Source organism: Pygoscelis adeliae, unplaced genomic scaffold, assembly GCF_000699105.1.
Source record: "Pygoscelis adeliae isolate BGI_AS28 unplaced genomic scaffold, ASM69910v1 Scaffold167, whole genome shotgun sequence".
NCBI lineage: Eukaryota > Metazoa > Chordata > Aves > Sphenisciformes > Spheniscidae > Pygoscelis > Pygoscelis adeliae.
In genome coordinates this window covers 7,751,992-7,768,853 of record NW_008825428.1, presented here as the reverse complement: position 1 = coordinate 7,768,853, position 16,862 = coordinate 7,751,992, and the positions used below count along the sequence as shown (strand labels likewise).

The 16,862-nt window shown below is 38.2% G+C and overlaps 1 protein-coding gene across 1 annotated transcript; it reads right to left on the bottom strand.

Annotated features, from left to right (window-relative positions):
* Positions 1-404: 404 nt before the first annotated feature.
* On the bottom strand, positions 405-16,687 carry AADAT (aminoadipate aminotransferase). Its single transcript, XM_009330699.1, has 14 exons — positions 16,636-16,687; positions 15,651-15,719; positions 13,809-13,977; positions 12,637-12,769; positions 11,907-11,981; positions 10,384-10,593; positions 9,810-9,875; positions 8,521-8,603; positions 7,137-7,233; positions 6,257-6,318; positions 4,855-4,919; positions 3,277-3,383; positions 2,500-2,601; positions 405-1,345 (listed from the first exon to the last, which is right to left on the bottom strand). Exons 2-14 carry the CDS (start codon positions 15,715-15,717, stop codon positions 1,304-1,306), a joined length of 1,278 nt encoding a protein of 425 aa, XP_009328974.1. The 5' UTR covers positions 15,718-15,719; positions 16,636-16,687; the 3' UTR covers positions 405-1,303.
* Between the last annotated feature and the right edge of the window lie 175 nt (positions 16,688-16,862).

The following is a 16,862-nucleotide window of genomic DNA, read 5'->3' as shown; positions in this document are numbered from 1 at the left end:
AAAGGCACACATCTGTGCTAGTTTGTTATGACACATGCTATTTATAACTAGGGGGAAAACAGGGAATGAAAATTATTGTTACTACTAAAACCATGACTCTTGTGAAACTTCCAAGTAAGCAAGGTTGCGCCTGACCCATATTTGGTTGGGCTACCTGAGCTGCTGAAGGATTGGCTGGATCCTTGAACACATATTTTTACTTTGAAATTCTGAACGTTTGCACATAAAGAAACAACCAGCTGCTACTGGTGGAAAACTACAGTGCTTTCATCCAAACAGTAAATAAAACTTAAGTCACTAAGCAAAATGGGAAGCCTTGGAGAATCTGTACAGTTAATACTTTCTGAAAGCCTTGTACATGTTACAAGTATCAAATGCTTGGGATGATAATGACCAAGGGATTAGAGATCAAAACATTTCTTTATTTTTTCATTTTGCTTGCTTTGTACATCTGGCAGTGTCAGGGTATTGTCCATTCCCCTACGTCCCTGGTTCACTTACGTACGCTCTTCGTTCAAAACCACGTCTGATTAACAGAGCAGAGAGCAGTTCTATTAGCACATCCACATGCCTTCGCATACCAGAGGTTTTCTAACACAGGTACAGAGTAATTATTCCCAGACTGAAGTGGAAGTCAGCAATCAGAAAACCTTTTACAGATTAGAGAACGAGCTGCAAAACCCACGCAAATTGCAAGGGACCTTAGGCCAAATAGTTTTGTTTGTAATCATAGCCTAATTTTGCTGGATCAGTTTCAATTTTTTAACATCCTTACATCAGTTTTATCTGACAAAACTTTAGTAAAATTAAATACTGATCTTCCAATCTTCAAAACCAGATGCCATACAGCAGGACAAGGAGGAAAGTGACAGACAAAAACAATTCCAACATAGGGTGTTGGAGGAATGGATCAGCTGGGATTAAGTAATAAAGGCTAAGACCACCTCAGGTGCAACTTCCTAAGTAACTGATTCCCCTGTTTCCCAACACAAATGGAAAACAAAAGCCAGAACAAAAATCAGTTCAAATCTAACAAAACCATGGATTTGATGGGAAACAGAACATTTTGGTTTTGAGTATTTTAAATGTTTCTGAATTGGAATAAATTTAGTAATGCAATGTCCTGTCAAAAAATTAGGCAAATTGTTTTTCAATCTTTCATTTTTTGCTTTTTTAGTTGAAACAATCTAAGGAAACATCCTCTGTATTGTGCTTGCTTTTAAAGTGTTCTGATGAAATCCAAGTGTTAATAAATATTTTCTGGAGACGACTTTGATTGCTGCAGGAGCTCTGTTTAGCTTTTTCACAAAGCTTCTTTTATAAGATCAGCCAGTCTCTTGAAGGCCTGCAATGACACAAACATGGTTCACGTTCATATTCCAGCATTACTTAAATAGGCAATGCACCAAACCTGTAAAGCTTCTAAAACTACCCTAACCCTACACAAACTCAGTATTTTATACTGCAAAGCTGTGCTGATATTCTCTGTTTTCCTTTTATTAACACCATGTATGGGCTTTGAGTGGACAAAGCTTCCACTTCTCCGATAGAAAATAAAAGGCAGAGTTTTCTGAAACAGAAGAATAGTTCAAAGGTTATTTGGAGTTCAGATGCTACTAAACAGTTGCACTTTTAATACAACTAGTGATCCCTGGAAGAGTATCTCTTAATATAAGGGCCTAGGGGCTCCAAAGGTGAAAGAAAAGGAAGAACAGTTGAGTGGGAAAGCATATAAAAGATGATACAATTTGACTGTCAATAGTGTGGTTATGAATTACTTTTACAAAGGAGAAGGAAGAAACAGAAGAAGTACAGAAGAAGAAATAGAAAGGCAATAGAAGTGCTTATCTGTTACAAACCTTCACAACTGATGAAAGTACAACTACAAATACTGAACTGTTTCAAGCACCTGAATCAAACAACTATTAAATCTGCACAAATAAAAGTGTCAGCCAAATAACATCCAAAATGTTCCTAAAATACATAAAAGATTAGTTCCTGAGAAATGTAATACAACATGTATGTCAATTGTGTAAAAGAAAAACAATATTCTTTCTTATAAAGGATTGACAACACACACACACACACACACACACACAAAAAAAAAAGCAAGCAGGTAATTCAGTCTCAGGATTGGAAAGTCTGGAAAATAAAAGATACATGATGCCCACTAATGCTAAAGCAAATAGCAAAACTTACTCTGACTTCAGTAAAGCCTTTAAGAATAATGTCTGGGAGGATTAACTGTGAGACTCTACATGTATGAGACGATACACAGAAAAATTTTAAGTGGTCCTAAAAATCTGGTACCTTTCAGGTCATTTGGATATGAGCATCTTGCCTAAGAAACAGCTAATACTGCTTCAAAAATACTGCTTAATCACTTAAGTACTAAAAAAACCACACTAACATTCAAGAAAACACATAAGGAAAAGTAAATAAAAAAGCATTATGATGTGAGAAACTGTCTTGATAAGAATTTAAAAAAATCTCACTTACCAGATCCATCTGAGCTGGAGAAGACAGAGAGAAGGAGGCTCTGACATAAGAACTAGGCTCTGAACTATCAATATTGAATGCTCCTCCAGGAACCAGTAACACCTAAGAAAAATTCATTAGCCACCCAGTTATCACCACTTCTACAGTTTTAAAACACTATGTTAAATTAAGTTTGAGAAGGCTCACTGCTGAAACACTGGTATCAGAACATGGCTTAATATATTTCTTCTCTTCAAAATGAGAAGCCAAAAATATGCAATCTGGAATCAGACTTTTCATAACAAAATCAAAGGGCTCTTAGGTTTTTGTTACCTAGGCGGTGGGTTAGCAGGTCTGGCTTATCATCACAATGTTTAGAAGCACCAGGGAGGTGGGATGTAGTTTACTCAGTACACAATGCTGGCTCTTATAAATTGTAGAAATAAAAATCACACTTAATCTCTCTTATTAAAAAGATATAGTGGACAGCCATCATTCATACAGGTACATATATTAGTATCATATATATTTATGTTGCATACATGGCATTGTACTATATATTATAATGGTTTAAATTTAAGTAAGCTGATTAAATATCAACATCTGAATACAGACATGAAAATATTTTATTAATGAGTCACTATGTGACAATGCCTGACTTGCAGACTCAGTGGTGGTGCACAGCAAGTTCCCCTGCTTTTTTATGTGTGTGCATATGTGTGGATAGATACGGTAAATTTATTTTATCCTTCCTTCATTTCATTTTAACATCATAAGCCATTAAACCATAGGTCATACTTCTTTCTGCAAAGCTTTTTCCATGATCAGCTGCTGTGTATCAGAAACACCCTTAATTTTGATCCATAAGAACATGCCAGCAGCAGGAGGGTACCATTCTGCCAAGTCTGGAGAGAGAGAGAGAGAGAGAGAGAGCAAAGAAGGGAATCACGAAAGAAACTTCTGCCCCACCTTTAACTGATACATCATAGATTCAGTGATGTTATAGATTTGCTGCTCCAATGAACTCAAAGGGAATGTGGGCCACAGAGCCAGGATGCCACTCGCAAAATTTAAAGTACTCGTAATCAAATCTATGTGGGCTTATTGCACTTGTGCTGGTATCCTCAATGCTTTTTGTAAAAGCGATTGCGCTGAAGTACAGAAATCCCAAACATTAACAAACTATATTTGTTGATTACTTCAACAATCTAAAGTAATTTTTCTGATGCAGTTTCTCCTAATATCACATTGACTACCAATACAATTTAAAGTGTAGCAAAGCACAAAGCTGTTTTCCTTTAAGTTACAATGATTATAGATTTTTCCCCAAAGAAAAGGAGGGCCTAGGAGTTAGGAGAACGGGAAGGCTTAGAGAGGATTTATGTCTTAAATTATGTATGCAGACTTACTGTATACCTTTTGTTTACCTATAATTCTGTATCTGGTTTTGGACATATTTTTTGAAGAAACTATTTATTTGACTTGACATCTTCTCCAGCTCTTCCTTGATGTATTTAACCACTGCATATCTACAAAATAAAGGTCTGTCTTCCATAATATTATGGCTCCTATTCCTAGAAAACGTGAAGACCCTATAGTCTTTTACATATGAGTATATTCTCACAATACACTTTAAAGTAGCCCAGTCCTATTACACTGTTTTGATACTTAGGGAATTGAGACAAAGAGGGCCTACCTAGGTCAACAACCCATGGTTGTTCAGAGCCATGTAAAAGAAGAAATACTTCATATCTAAAAACCTGGAATTAGCAAGAGTAAGTACATTAATGATTGTGTGGTGCCCAAGTACCCATGTCCCATGGAAGTAGGTGGGCAGTTCTTAAGCTGTTATTGCTGATTCCACTTAGACTGACTAAAAGGAGTGAGTCACTAATTGTAATTGCATTATTGTTGATCAAATTCTTTCTATGCTCTGTGATTAACCACAAAAGGGGACATTTGAAATTGATTTCTGACAAAAAATGATTATCACTACTGCTATATAGATTGTTTATATCTTTTTTAAATTAAGACCACTAAATCTGGTTATTTCAGACAGAGATTTTAAAGACAGGTTTTAAACATTAAAAGTGTAAGAACATAGTGGAGTGAAATATATGGTCTTTGTAAAAGTGCTTTATACAGTAACATGGTGAGCTTTTTTCTCATCACCGTCTCCTTGTCCCACCAGAAAAGCATGAAAACAGCAGCACTAGATAATTTGTGCTAAGCTTAATATTTAATGTCATTGATTTGCTTATAGGGCTTATCTGTCGCTTCAGTCAAGAGATGAACTTTAGTGATTTTTCTTGAACACAAAGATGATAAATAGCTAGAAAAAAAATCTAAGTAATTAGCTGTGTTGCACTCACTGACCTTTTAACCACTTGTCAGCAGCAATGAGCATAGCATCCCGCTGGGTCCTGTAGAACTCCACCACTCTGAAAGTAAATTATCAGTTCAAAGTCATGATTCCATAGCGCTTCAGAGTCCATTTGTTTCCAAAGGCAGAAACAAAGCTTTTCTACTTGAACAACCTAAGCGCACATGTAATGGAAATATGAGCATATCCTAGATGGGCACAACACAGTATACTGTGTTTATAAAACTTTGTATATGTATCAGAGAAGTCTTGAACGCTTCAGCGTGTCTCCAACAAAGCACTCATCAACCAGACAGAGAAAGTGCCTGTGTGGCTGCTTCTTAAGCTTTACGTATGTCATGGAAACTCTTTATATATTATACCCATTCTGTTCATTATATCAGTGGATACAAGTCCTGGTAGCAATATTTACCACACGAAACAGGCATACTGAAGAAAATGAAGGACTTATACATATGCAAAAGTACAGACTGGATATTTGTGCATTTGGGTTGAATTTGTGTAATAGGTACACATGGAAATGATATTTCACAAGGTAAAAAGCAAATTGTATGATAAGCCTGTCGTGACTATTTGACAGCTTCCCCGTTTCTAAACTTTTGAACCTATCTATCTCCTTCACACTTTAAGTAAAACTTGGAAATAATTCAATCTCTTACTGGGGAAAATGACCCTAATTGTAAGTGTTAGTGAGACAAGGCTTCCACAAAAATGTAGCTGCTCCAAACAACAGGCTAGTCCCTACTCAAAAGCATGATCTAACAAGTCAACCTCATCCAAATGAAATCACCTGGAAAAGACTGCAGTCAGCTGTTGGGCCTCATCAGTAAGTCACCTGGCAACAGAGTCTAGAAGGTTATAAAGGGTTGCGGCTACCCTACTGCAGCACTATTCTCATTAGTCAAGAGGAAGAACAGCCTTCTGGCTTGAGCAAGGATGCTTTCGGCCTACAAGAAGGAGGTAAGCAAAAAGATGCATTTAGGATATATTTTTCTAACTGCTGAAAGTTGAGCTAAAGTGTGGTCCAAGTTTCCCTGCAAAACTTATCTTTATGCTCCTGTTTCTTAAAACAAGGCAAAGCCAGGACTGGTGTGTCTGCTTTTTTTTCTTTACATACTGGTGTTTACAGTATGGACAACAGGCAGGTGCACAGGGGATAAAAGTGGCTGTTATAGTCAGATATAAGAACTTTTTCCATGCTTTGCTCACATTCCTGTTACAGGTCTCTGCAGAGTGTGGCACACTACCCACTGAAGTAGGAAGCTTGGGGTTCTAATGGCATTCAAGTATGGCATCTGAAATGAAGCACTCAACAGAAACTATGCTCCTCCAGCATAACAAATGAAAAACAAATGCATGTCAGTAAGAAATGCCTTGCATATGACATGACCCTACCTGTCTATATGCTCCAAGAAACCCTTTTCTCCCCATTGATGAAGCAGCTGTGATATCATAATCTAAAGAAATAAAACACATCATCAATACCATATTTTAAACAGCACTGTTCTGCAGTCATCAAAAGATATATAGCCTGATGCATTATTCAAATTTCCACACAGGCAAGAAATTGCATGCAGGGTCTCTTGGAGCCCTTTATAAACAGAGGTAGCAACAGGCCATTGTAGTCCATGTTACTGCTGTCTCCAAGGATCATGGCAGTGTTTGGAAGTTGGGGGAGGGAAGAATGGACGGAGAGCTAAATATGGTAATCAGGGAGAAAAAGGAAGGCAAGGTTATATTGCTTTACCTTCCTGCCCATATCAGCCTCTCTGCTTTAATACTGCCTCTATGATGAACTAATGGAGCTGGAAGATGGAAGCCATATTTAGATGTGCTCAATGTCTCCTTTCCTTATGACTAACTATAAAGGGACCGTAGTTGGCAGCCTGCTTTGTAATATCTCTGTGGGCTGCCAGTACTGTTCTAATTACAAAGTAGAATGAGAACTAGAAAAAAATCTAAGTACTTCCAATGTACGCTTTACATTGAGGTTTAAGTGAACCTACTAGCAAGAGATACAAAGTATTTTAAATCTTGATTCTTGAAATTTGAGGGTTAAGGGCATATTAGCTGTGCTTTCCATGCACTGAGACACCCTCTAGCTCTGGTTGTAATTTCTATGGTGGTCTCTCTTCTTTTTGCAGAATTGACAATGTATGTGCTTATTATAAACAAAACTGCAGAAATGCAGAGCAACTGCAGAAATGCAAAGCCGTTCGATGACTTGGAATGTTATCTTCTCTAAATACAATTCAGTTGGCAGTTTGGTACTTGCCTGTGTAAAAGTGCTGGTATGCATTGTTGAAACCTGAATGTGTAGAATAACTCTGTCGATAAGAGGCTTGGGACCTGTCAGAAAACCTATTCTTAACCTAGAGGAGAAAAAAAAAGAAAAAAGTTACTCCAGAAATGCAATGTGCTAATACTTTGTGTGAGTTATGGTTTAACTTGTAACTGGGAAAACCTGTAACCATTTCATTGATGTTGTAAGGATCTTTTATGCATTTAAGTTTATCCATATCCTAATACTGCCCTAAGCCCCAGGTTTATGCAATTTATGAGCTGAGTTTCAAAGTCATGAAATAAAAACATTTAAGGGTTTTTAATGCTTATAGTTTCTTCTTAGTTCTGAGACGTCAGGATGTATCCCACATCTATAAGCTTTCCTCTGAGACCATAAAGATTACATGAATCAAAGGGAAGGAAAGATAGGTTTTTACATAACAAAAAATCATGAATGCTCAGGCTTTACGAAAAACAGACGGGAAGTGGCAAACAGCTTTACTCTTTCACTCCCTTTCAGTACTGCAGAATAAGTGGAATTTAGACTGATAAACCAGACTGTTATTCATGCTTCAGTACTTATGACGCATCTTTACAGATTGGCTGAAGCTTTTCTTTGAAGAAAAATAGAACCAGTGAGTTCATATGCATCTTTGACCAAGACAAAATTGCATCATGCCTTTTTGCAGTGTCACTTCTGAAAGCGCAATCACACTTAGCAGCATGTTGACTCCTCACTTTCTCAGGGATGGGGTTATAGTCCACTAGCTGCCAGTGCAGAATTCACATTACTTTCTTATGTTTATTAGAATAATAAACAAAAGCAAGTTAAAAATCAAGTATGTTGACGTGTGTGAAACGGAAAACAGCCAGCTTAGTTTTTCAGGCAGGTGGAAACAACCTGAAAGAACTGTAAGGCTAGAAGATGAGAGATCAGTATAACCCTATGAATAGTTTGTGGAGAATGATGCCATCATTTCTCTTCTGTATTACAAGTTCAGGGAGTCTGTAGGAATTGTAAGAGATAGAAGGAGAAATGGGAAAAGAAGAGAGAAAAGCTCCTAGGAGTTCCAGGAACAGAGCTGGAATCCGGCATCTGTCTTTCTGCCTATATGGTGTCTGCAAGAATGGGCTGCCTGGGGAGAGTGGCTTAACTATCAGTATCAGAAGAGAAACAAAATCTGGAGTTAAATGACTGCTGAGAGATGACATGAAAAGTGAGTAGACTGAGAAAAAGCTGTGGATCCAAAAGTACATTCCAGAAGTGGGTAGGTATTAGGTGAAAAAACACTGACATGTCTGATCATTTTGTATGAAGTATTAGTCTTGTGCCTGAACTGAACAAGCGGTGCTGAGCAGTCTGAAGCTGGCCTTACCCAGATGAGAGAATTTTAGAGAAAGAGTCAGTCCTGATAACTCGGCCATCCACATCCATTGAGAGGAAAGTTGGAGCCCATGGCTTGGAAGAAAAATAAAAAATAAAATTCAAGGTGCTAGTAAGGATTATGATGGAATTATTTTCTTTACTATGAAGACATAATTAATTTCTTAAAGAAATATTTTGATAGTATATATTTTACAGATGCACATTCCAAGGAAAAAAAATGCAGTAACTTGCTGACAAGTCATTGTTTAGGCTAGCTGTCTGAGATGTGATTACAATATTCTATGAAAGTCATCAAGAAATCATCCTTGGTTTTTTTGATGCTTAGTCCACTGTTCAGCATACAAGTGTTCAGTTCAAGTTTTGGTATGATGCCATAAGTAGGAGAAAGAAACAATGATTTCTCTGCCAAGATTTTTTTTTATGGAGTAAACAGAAAGATACTGTAACTTCTAAGATGGGGCCCTGTAGCTTTTAGCTTTATCTTAAAAAAGGAAATCAAGACACGACCAAATTTTGATGATCTGAGTTCAGCACACTTTTTCCTTATCAGGAATTCTACTTTACACCTTCTCCCCTTCTATTCTCTAACAAAGCTACACAATGCTATTCAAGTGAAGCAGTTTTATCGCCTCCTCCCATAAAAACTATTTCAAAATACAAAATACTGAACTTTAGTCTCTACCAATGTTTTACAAGACCAGCTTTTATTCCTGAAGTTAGGTACTTTTCGCAGACTGTGCAACTGTAGATCCATGTGTGAAGACAGGTCAACACTCGATTGTTACCCATTTGGGGAAAATTTACATGAAGAAGGGAAGCTGCCTATCCAATACTACTTCCTGTGGTATCTGGGAGAACTCTCTTGGGTTCTCCAAAAGGCAAAGGGGTAAAAATGGGATATAGTAGACTGGGAGTAGGCAGTCTTCCACTGAATGAAAGAGACTGGGCTGAAAGGAACACTAAGAGGCTGCTATTTTCAAGTGCTGCTTCAGTGGCATACTTGTTTTGCTCCGGAGGCAAAGTCCTTGTCATTTTCTGACTAATGAAGGAAATTCTGTCTTGTATAAGGCTTGAGGAATTTGAACCACTGATTAACAGGACTGATGCAATAAAATGTCACAAAGGGGACAACAACTGAAAGTAGCATAGACTGTTAGGCCTACAACTAACTTGGTAGGACATGAAGAAGGAACATGCAGGAAGATCCATGGCTCAAACCTTAGTTCAGTCCTGGACCAGAAAAGAAGGTGTTGCTAAGGAGTATGGAAGACAAATTACCTTTTCAAACTGAAGAAAATAGTAAGGATCATCTTCTATTATGAGGAAATCATATTTTCTTGCAAGCTAAAGAAATGAATAAAAAGTAAAGATTTGTTAAAATGTAAAGACACTGTAAATTCAGTTCTTCCTATGCCCTGGGCCTATTACCATGACCATATTATGATTGCTCATTCACTATATACAAGGCCCTATCAAGAGAAGCTTTCAAATGGCCAATTTAGACATCAAGCAATTATAAGAGTAAACATAGTACCTGCAGTACAAGGACACATGTATTAACTGAAGGTCTGTTCCATGTAGTGTGCAGAAAATTTCAAATAAGTCCATTTTGAAGCCCATGGCAAAGATACCAGCCAGCAATGGGCTACTATTGCAAAATCTAATGTATCTAATACGTAGTCCACCTCTGAAGAGTTGCCATGGAAGAGATTCTGCTAGAAACAAGTTTTGGGAGGAATGTTTACTAGACCAATAACGGGCCCAAACACCACACATGGGGTATCCTCAACTGAAATGAGACTGACATTCATCCATTTCTACCTACATGGTTCACAAGGCCCCAGCTACATACCTGGTAAATCTCCTTCTTGCGCTCTGCGGTCAGAGAGTTTCCAGTTGGGTTGCAGCCATTTGGAATAGTGTACAGGAATTTGGGGAGGTGGTGGCTATGATTTTTTACGTCTTCTGAGCTCCAAGTAGATAGAATTTCTTTTAGAGCTTTTGGAATAATGCCATGTTGGTCACTAGGCACGTTAATTATGTTACAACCCAAAGGTCTCAGCTGTTGGTAGGAGGAACAAAAGTCATAATCCTGTACTTCAAAGGTCTTCCTTTTGTCATTGGCATTGTAAAATTTCAGTGATACAAAGTCTTTCTGACTTTATAGCTATCTCAGACTCCATTTGCATGTGATTCAAAAGAAAGTTTTCCTGACTTTGCTGTGAGGCTTGTGAAACTTGCCACGTTACTCTATTTGCCCTGTTAAGCCAATGGAGAAGAAATGGGTAGCTCCTATGTCCTATTGCTGCTCTCCTCTAGGAAATCACACATGGTTTGGCAAGCAGAAAGGGATTTTGTGAATTCGAATGGTGTTCTGTCAGGACTCTTCATGCTCTCACCACAGATAGTAAGTTCATAGCACCTTCAGTTCCTACTGACAATTTACATTCTACTTCAGTGGAAGTACCAGAACTATAAGCTACTCTTCACTGACAAAGGGCAAAGAATCTGTTCTCAACAGATATGTGGCAGCAATACAAGGGAGAATGAAATGATGTTACTGCAATGACATGTTGACAGCAGTATGAAAAAATATAGGTAAAATACCAACAAAAAAGCATACAGTCTCCCCTCTGTGGAATTTTAATTTGTACCATATAGTGCTCTACAGTTTTAAGTAAAAATGCAAGTTTCTGTATTGTCAAAATATATTCCTAACAAAGTATATTTGATTAGACAAGATATATTCAAACTTAGCACAGCAAACAATAACAAAATTCCTTCTGATGTAAGGGGAGACTAGACTGAAATTGTGGTGTATTATCTATTCTAACCTTTCTTACAGTTCTTATGCGTTTTGAGCTGACATTTAATTACATACTGATTAAATTACTTTTCAGATGTAAACTTTGCTATTTTTGTGTAGTTCCTACTATTCACATCTTCATACTCATATATGGATGTTTCAGGCCTATTCCGATTTTACACTATTTATAGCTACAGCATAATCAGACCATGAGATACTTCAGGTGGATGTGCTGACATGTTAAAATACCCACTTGTTATAAGTTTGCTTCAACCTGACTGGGTTGTGATGGCTTTTTTCCCAACCCCAAATGTGACCTTAGCCCTTGAATCAACTAGAATTTGGAAGAGGAACTTCTCTCCTGGGAATAGCTTTTATAGAACTTTTAGCAGAAAAGCTTCTATGAATTAATATTTATTAACTTAACTGGACTAACACTAAAAACTTGATTCTTAGATATGTTTTTACAGTAAATACAGACAGTGTATATAGGCCTGCAGATCAGGTACTAAATTGGTGTTTACTTCAACTGTAACATTCACAATGTTTTGTAGCTAAAGAATACTTACAGCTGCTAGTGTCCCGGAGTATGTAGGTGCATCCAAAAGGATGTTGTCCCCAGGATTAATAAGCATTTCAAACACCTGTGAAAGAAAAGAGAGTCTATTTTAAAAAGATTGTGCCATTCTTGTACACATGCCTCATGCTTCTGACTTAGTGGGATTAAAAATCTTGATTAGATATTAGTAATTCCCTAACCATTTAATTATGCTGTCTGTGAGAAAAGCAATGAACAGATGAAAAAATCTGCTTTAGAGCCAAATGAAGCTAGGTAATCAGCTAGAGAATACCAATTTGAGATGGAAAGACAGGGCTCTTATACAACAGATACAGTGCTTCAGTTACAGAAAGGATCAACTAAGCAGCAGTGAGTAGACTGGAAAGGGTAATTATTTAAGGAAGTCTAACATAATTAAAATTGAGTTATGGTAAAGCAAATACTGCACCTATGTACTTATTACTGTGCTACCTGAGTAACATGAAATGTTACCTTATAGCCTATTTCTCTGACAGGCTCTTTGGTTTACCCGAACAGTCATGCAGTCGTGACAGATTAGACTGCCACACCGGTTTTATTTCAGTACTATTATCTTGTACTGATACTGTGAGACATATATTTAACAAACTATCCTGTATCCTATATACAGTGGCACTTAATGCTGACTACAGCTGAACTGATGGAAGAATAAACATCTCTCTGAAAGAAATGCTTTTAACATATGAAGCTTTTGGTCTTACTTTACACAAGCCTTCCTGGCTGCCGGTTGTGACACACACTTCCATTTGACCTTGCTCAGGACTGTAGTTGGCTGTGGGGGGATTATGTAGATTCTGCTGCAAAGCCTTTAGCCAAGACAACAGCTCTGGAATCCTGAAACATGAATAAAATAAGGTATATCTAACATCTTATATAGGCTGAAGCTAGGCTGTTCCTCTAAATCACTGCCAAACCTAGCACACAGTCCTGAGTCTGATTTCAACTGTCACACACACTTAGATGCTGATTTTATGACTGCTTTATTAAATGATGAAAATGAGATAAATGTTTCTTATGGAAAAGCAGAGAAGACAGGCATCTGTGGTCCATAGGCCAAATTATCATACTGAAATCTGTGTGGAAATGATTTGCCAGGCGTGGAAGCTGAACAATATCCACTCCTAGGAATGATCTTTCCATACTCAAATGTGGCAATGTGACAAAGCTTGCAATACTGCTAGTAATAGGCTGCAGATAATAAGGATTTCTGAAACAGATTTTTCAAAAAATGTGTCTTAAGATCTTGTAGGACGTTCACAAATGGCTGGGTTCATTTAAATATTAAGAAAAGTCTTAACTTCACTGATTAATGCCCTGTGTGCCTCTGTAGGTATCTAAATATTTTTGCAAACCTGTCACAAGCCTGACTCAGTGCTGTCTGCTGGGGAGTTCACATGAGTGCTAAAGTAATGAAATGATATGCAATTTTTGTACTAAAAATGACAATACTATAAATACTTCCATTCAACTACCACAAATAGTACATACTGGATTTAATATGTAGTACGAAATGAGAGCAAAACAAATACTCCAGAACGTGCAAACTATGTATTGCAATGCAGTATCTTTAATGAATATCTTATTGCAAAACACAATGATTCCTCCTAGTGATCTGGGAGTCTGGATTCTCAAATACTAACAGCCAGGAAATGCTCTGGCTTGAAAATTACTAGTATTAAGGGTTTTTTAAAATTACTCATCTGCTCAAAACTTTCCACTTAAACTGAAATGTAAATAGTGAGGCAAATTGAAAGAAGTTAAACCTGTTTTTGTAAAACAGGTTTTAAAAACACAGGTGAATTAATGCAGTAATGAAGGATTTTATGATCCTTTGATTCTGGTATCTTGAAGTGCAAGCAGCTGTGACAGATACCCTGCTGAGGCTGAGTACTGGAGAGCTCTCTTCATCAGATCTTCCCCAATCTCAACAGTGGTTCCATGTCCAATGGCAACAGTAGCCCTCTTAAATGGAAAAACATTAGGGTTTGGTGCCCCTCCAGCCAGAGAGATGAGAGATGGAGGAGACTTCTGCATCAATTCAGCTAGAGTAAAAGGAAAAGACCTTGGTTACAGTTTGATTATTGTAACACTGATCATATCCTTTAGTCACCATATAATAACGGTTCAGAGAAATTTGTTCCATTTTTCACTTTTTTTAACTGTCATGAATTCAAAAGGATGATAATTCTTTTTAAACTCACCTTTCTACTTGGATTAAATAGGTGGTGGGGGGGTGGAGAGGGAGACATGGATGGGACAGTCCAAAACAACAAATCATCTTTGTTTTAAAATAAATTATAAATAGCTTTTTCATCTATCTGGACTGTTCTACTATTATAAAAACTTTTTCTGTGACTGATGTCTTTTAAGCCTCAAGAATTTAAAATCTTAATGATCTTCTGTTTAGACTGACTTGGAATGATTGGCTTTGTTTTTTTGCTCAGTCTCACTTTAGCTGATGTGGCAGTAGTGCAGCTACACTGATAGCTACATCTATGATTATAGCTTTTTCATAAGGGAGCGGGAACGTTTCTGGCAGCCCAGCTGTAGTGGCAGAGGCACTGTGTAAATAATTCAGTATGAAGAAAATGTTAACAACTCTTGCTTTAAAGTCAGAGTTTCACAATCATTCAGATCCAATCTGTGCAGTGCAGACTGGACCTTAATCCAGCAAGGGCACTTGATTGCATTAAATCTAAGAGCTCACAGTATGGCATTCATGCTGGCTTGACAGTTTTACATCAGATATGAGAGGACAGATGACACCAGATCTGGCTTAAAGCTTCCTGTTATCGAGTTTATTCTCCACTACTTATTAGCAAACTTGAGCATGGGGAGTTAATTCTTATCAGTTCAGCAATATGGGTCATGTCTGTGACTTTTGGTCTGGTAAAGAGAGATTTACTTTGTCATCAAAACTGCAGCCTCAATGTGTCTTTCTGTACATGCTGTGCTACTTAATAATTGTGTTGTGATGCATATCAATGTATCACTTGAAAAAGTATGGAGACTGACTAGAGTGAAATAGTTGACTTAGCTGTACCTGTATGAAGCATTTTAAGCAGAACAGCAAATGCCAACCCCTTACCAAGACCGGAAATTGACCCCTGAAGGCTTAACTAGTGATGTATGTCTCATGTTTTGATTCTGTCAGGTCCCTGTAGGTTTCAACTGAGTAAACAAGCAGGCAGTTAACCTTTTCTATCTGTCACACATAAGACTGTGTAACATGGTAGCCTAAAGATAGTGTAATACAGAAAAGGAAAGTGTAGTAACACTGAGGGTGTGGGCATGGTGAGGGATTTATGGACATTAACAGCATACAGGAAAGCTAAGTGGAAAGAAACATCATGCTGGGACTGAATTTCAAGTCATTAGCAGTTGCTTGTTCCTGGACAACCAGCATAAATTCAGCAGCAAACTGTGCCAAAAGCCCTGCTTCAGAGACAGTAGCAGAGATTTTGAGACACATGTTGAAGTGACAATGCTATTTCTTCTGTCTAGATGGGTTTCTGAAATGGTTCAAGGCTATTCACTTTCTTCTTTATACCTGCTTGACATCTCAACTTGACACAAGTCAAAGAAGTTAACTGGCCTCGCTTGTCAGCTTACAGCATAATTTTCCTTCAAGTCTTTAGTCATGATACCCCAGCAAAGTCTAGAATGTAGAATGATACCCTTCCAGAGAGCTTGTAAAGAACAGGTGTATACTCACTCAGAAGTCTTATTGGAGATGCTTTTCTTGCTGCACTTACAGTGGTGATGAATCGCGAGTAATTCATATCTGTGGGGAAAGAGCAATTAGTTGGACATGAAGCTGGAAAAGTGAACAGGAACACCTGCGCTTTTGGTATGTGCATCTCCCACAAGTAATGCTTCCAACACATCATCTCCATAGATGTGCGCTACCATAAATTAAATGTCAATTTATTCATGTTAAACTCAGTGCTGAAACTTATTTTCCTTTTTGAATTCGGGGAAAAGGTTTCTACTTCATACTCGTGGGTTCTGTCGCAGCCTCCCAATGACACTGGCACAGTGAGATTAGCCCAGATGCTGCTATTCTGATAAACACAAATAGCAATACAGCTTCGCTCTGGGGAATTTGCTGGTCTGCACTGAACAGGAAAAAGACTTTTTCCCCTCCCTTTACTGCCAGCTGTGGAGTTTTAAAGGCAGATTACAAATTTGAAGATCTGACTGATCTTAAACACCCATCAGCTCTTTTTTAATGAGAATCCAGCTTTATTTAGCTTTATTAAGTATTGCATTTAAAGTGCTTTAATGATTGCAAGCCATCATTGTGAGTCACAACACTTGCCAAGTTAGAGGTGTTTTTTTAGGAAGGATAATTAAGAATGTCTTTCAAAATGCTTCAGATGAGTGTTTTCCCCCCTTTTCCCTGGTGCCCATAGAGACTCAGTGGATAGTGAGCTGCAGTCCTGCAGGAAGCCTCAAGGCCTGTTCTCACAGGAAAGCTATCTGCTCCTTCATAAGGACAGCGCAGGGATCAAATGACGGGCAGAGAGACGCTGTCACTTTGACCACCACTTCCAAGTATGCTTCTACCGAATTCACAGAAAACAATCCTACAGCAACACGCATGTGCTGGCAGTTGTTAAAAATGATCTGTCGAGCAAGACTGCTTTAAAAAAAAACCACCCAGGCTTTCTAAAAATACCGTTCTTAACTTTCCTCACCCTCACGCGCGTTTCCCCCAGCAGAAGCGCACCAAGGCCCTGCCGTAGCGGTGCTCGCTACGTGCAAAGGCTTGCTCCAGCACTTCGGGCACGGCTGCTGTTCTTCCTACCGCCGCTTCCAGCCGGGGGCCGCCAGGCTGGCTCCGGCTGTGTTTTAGGGGATATCTGAGGCAGCGCTTCGCACCCCCAGGGCCACCCCGAGCGACGCGACGCGATCCTTCCCTCGC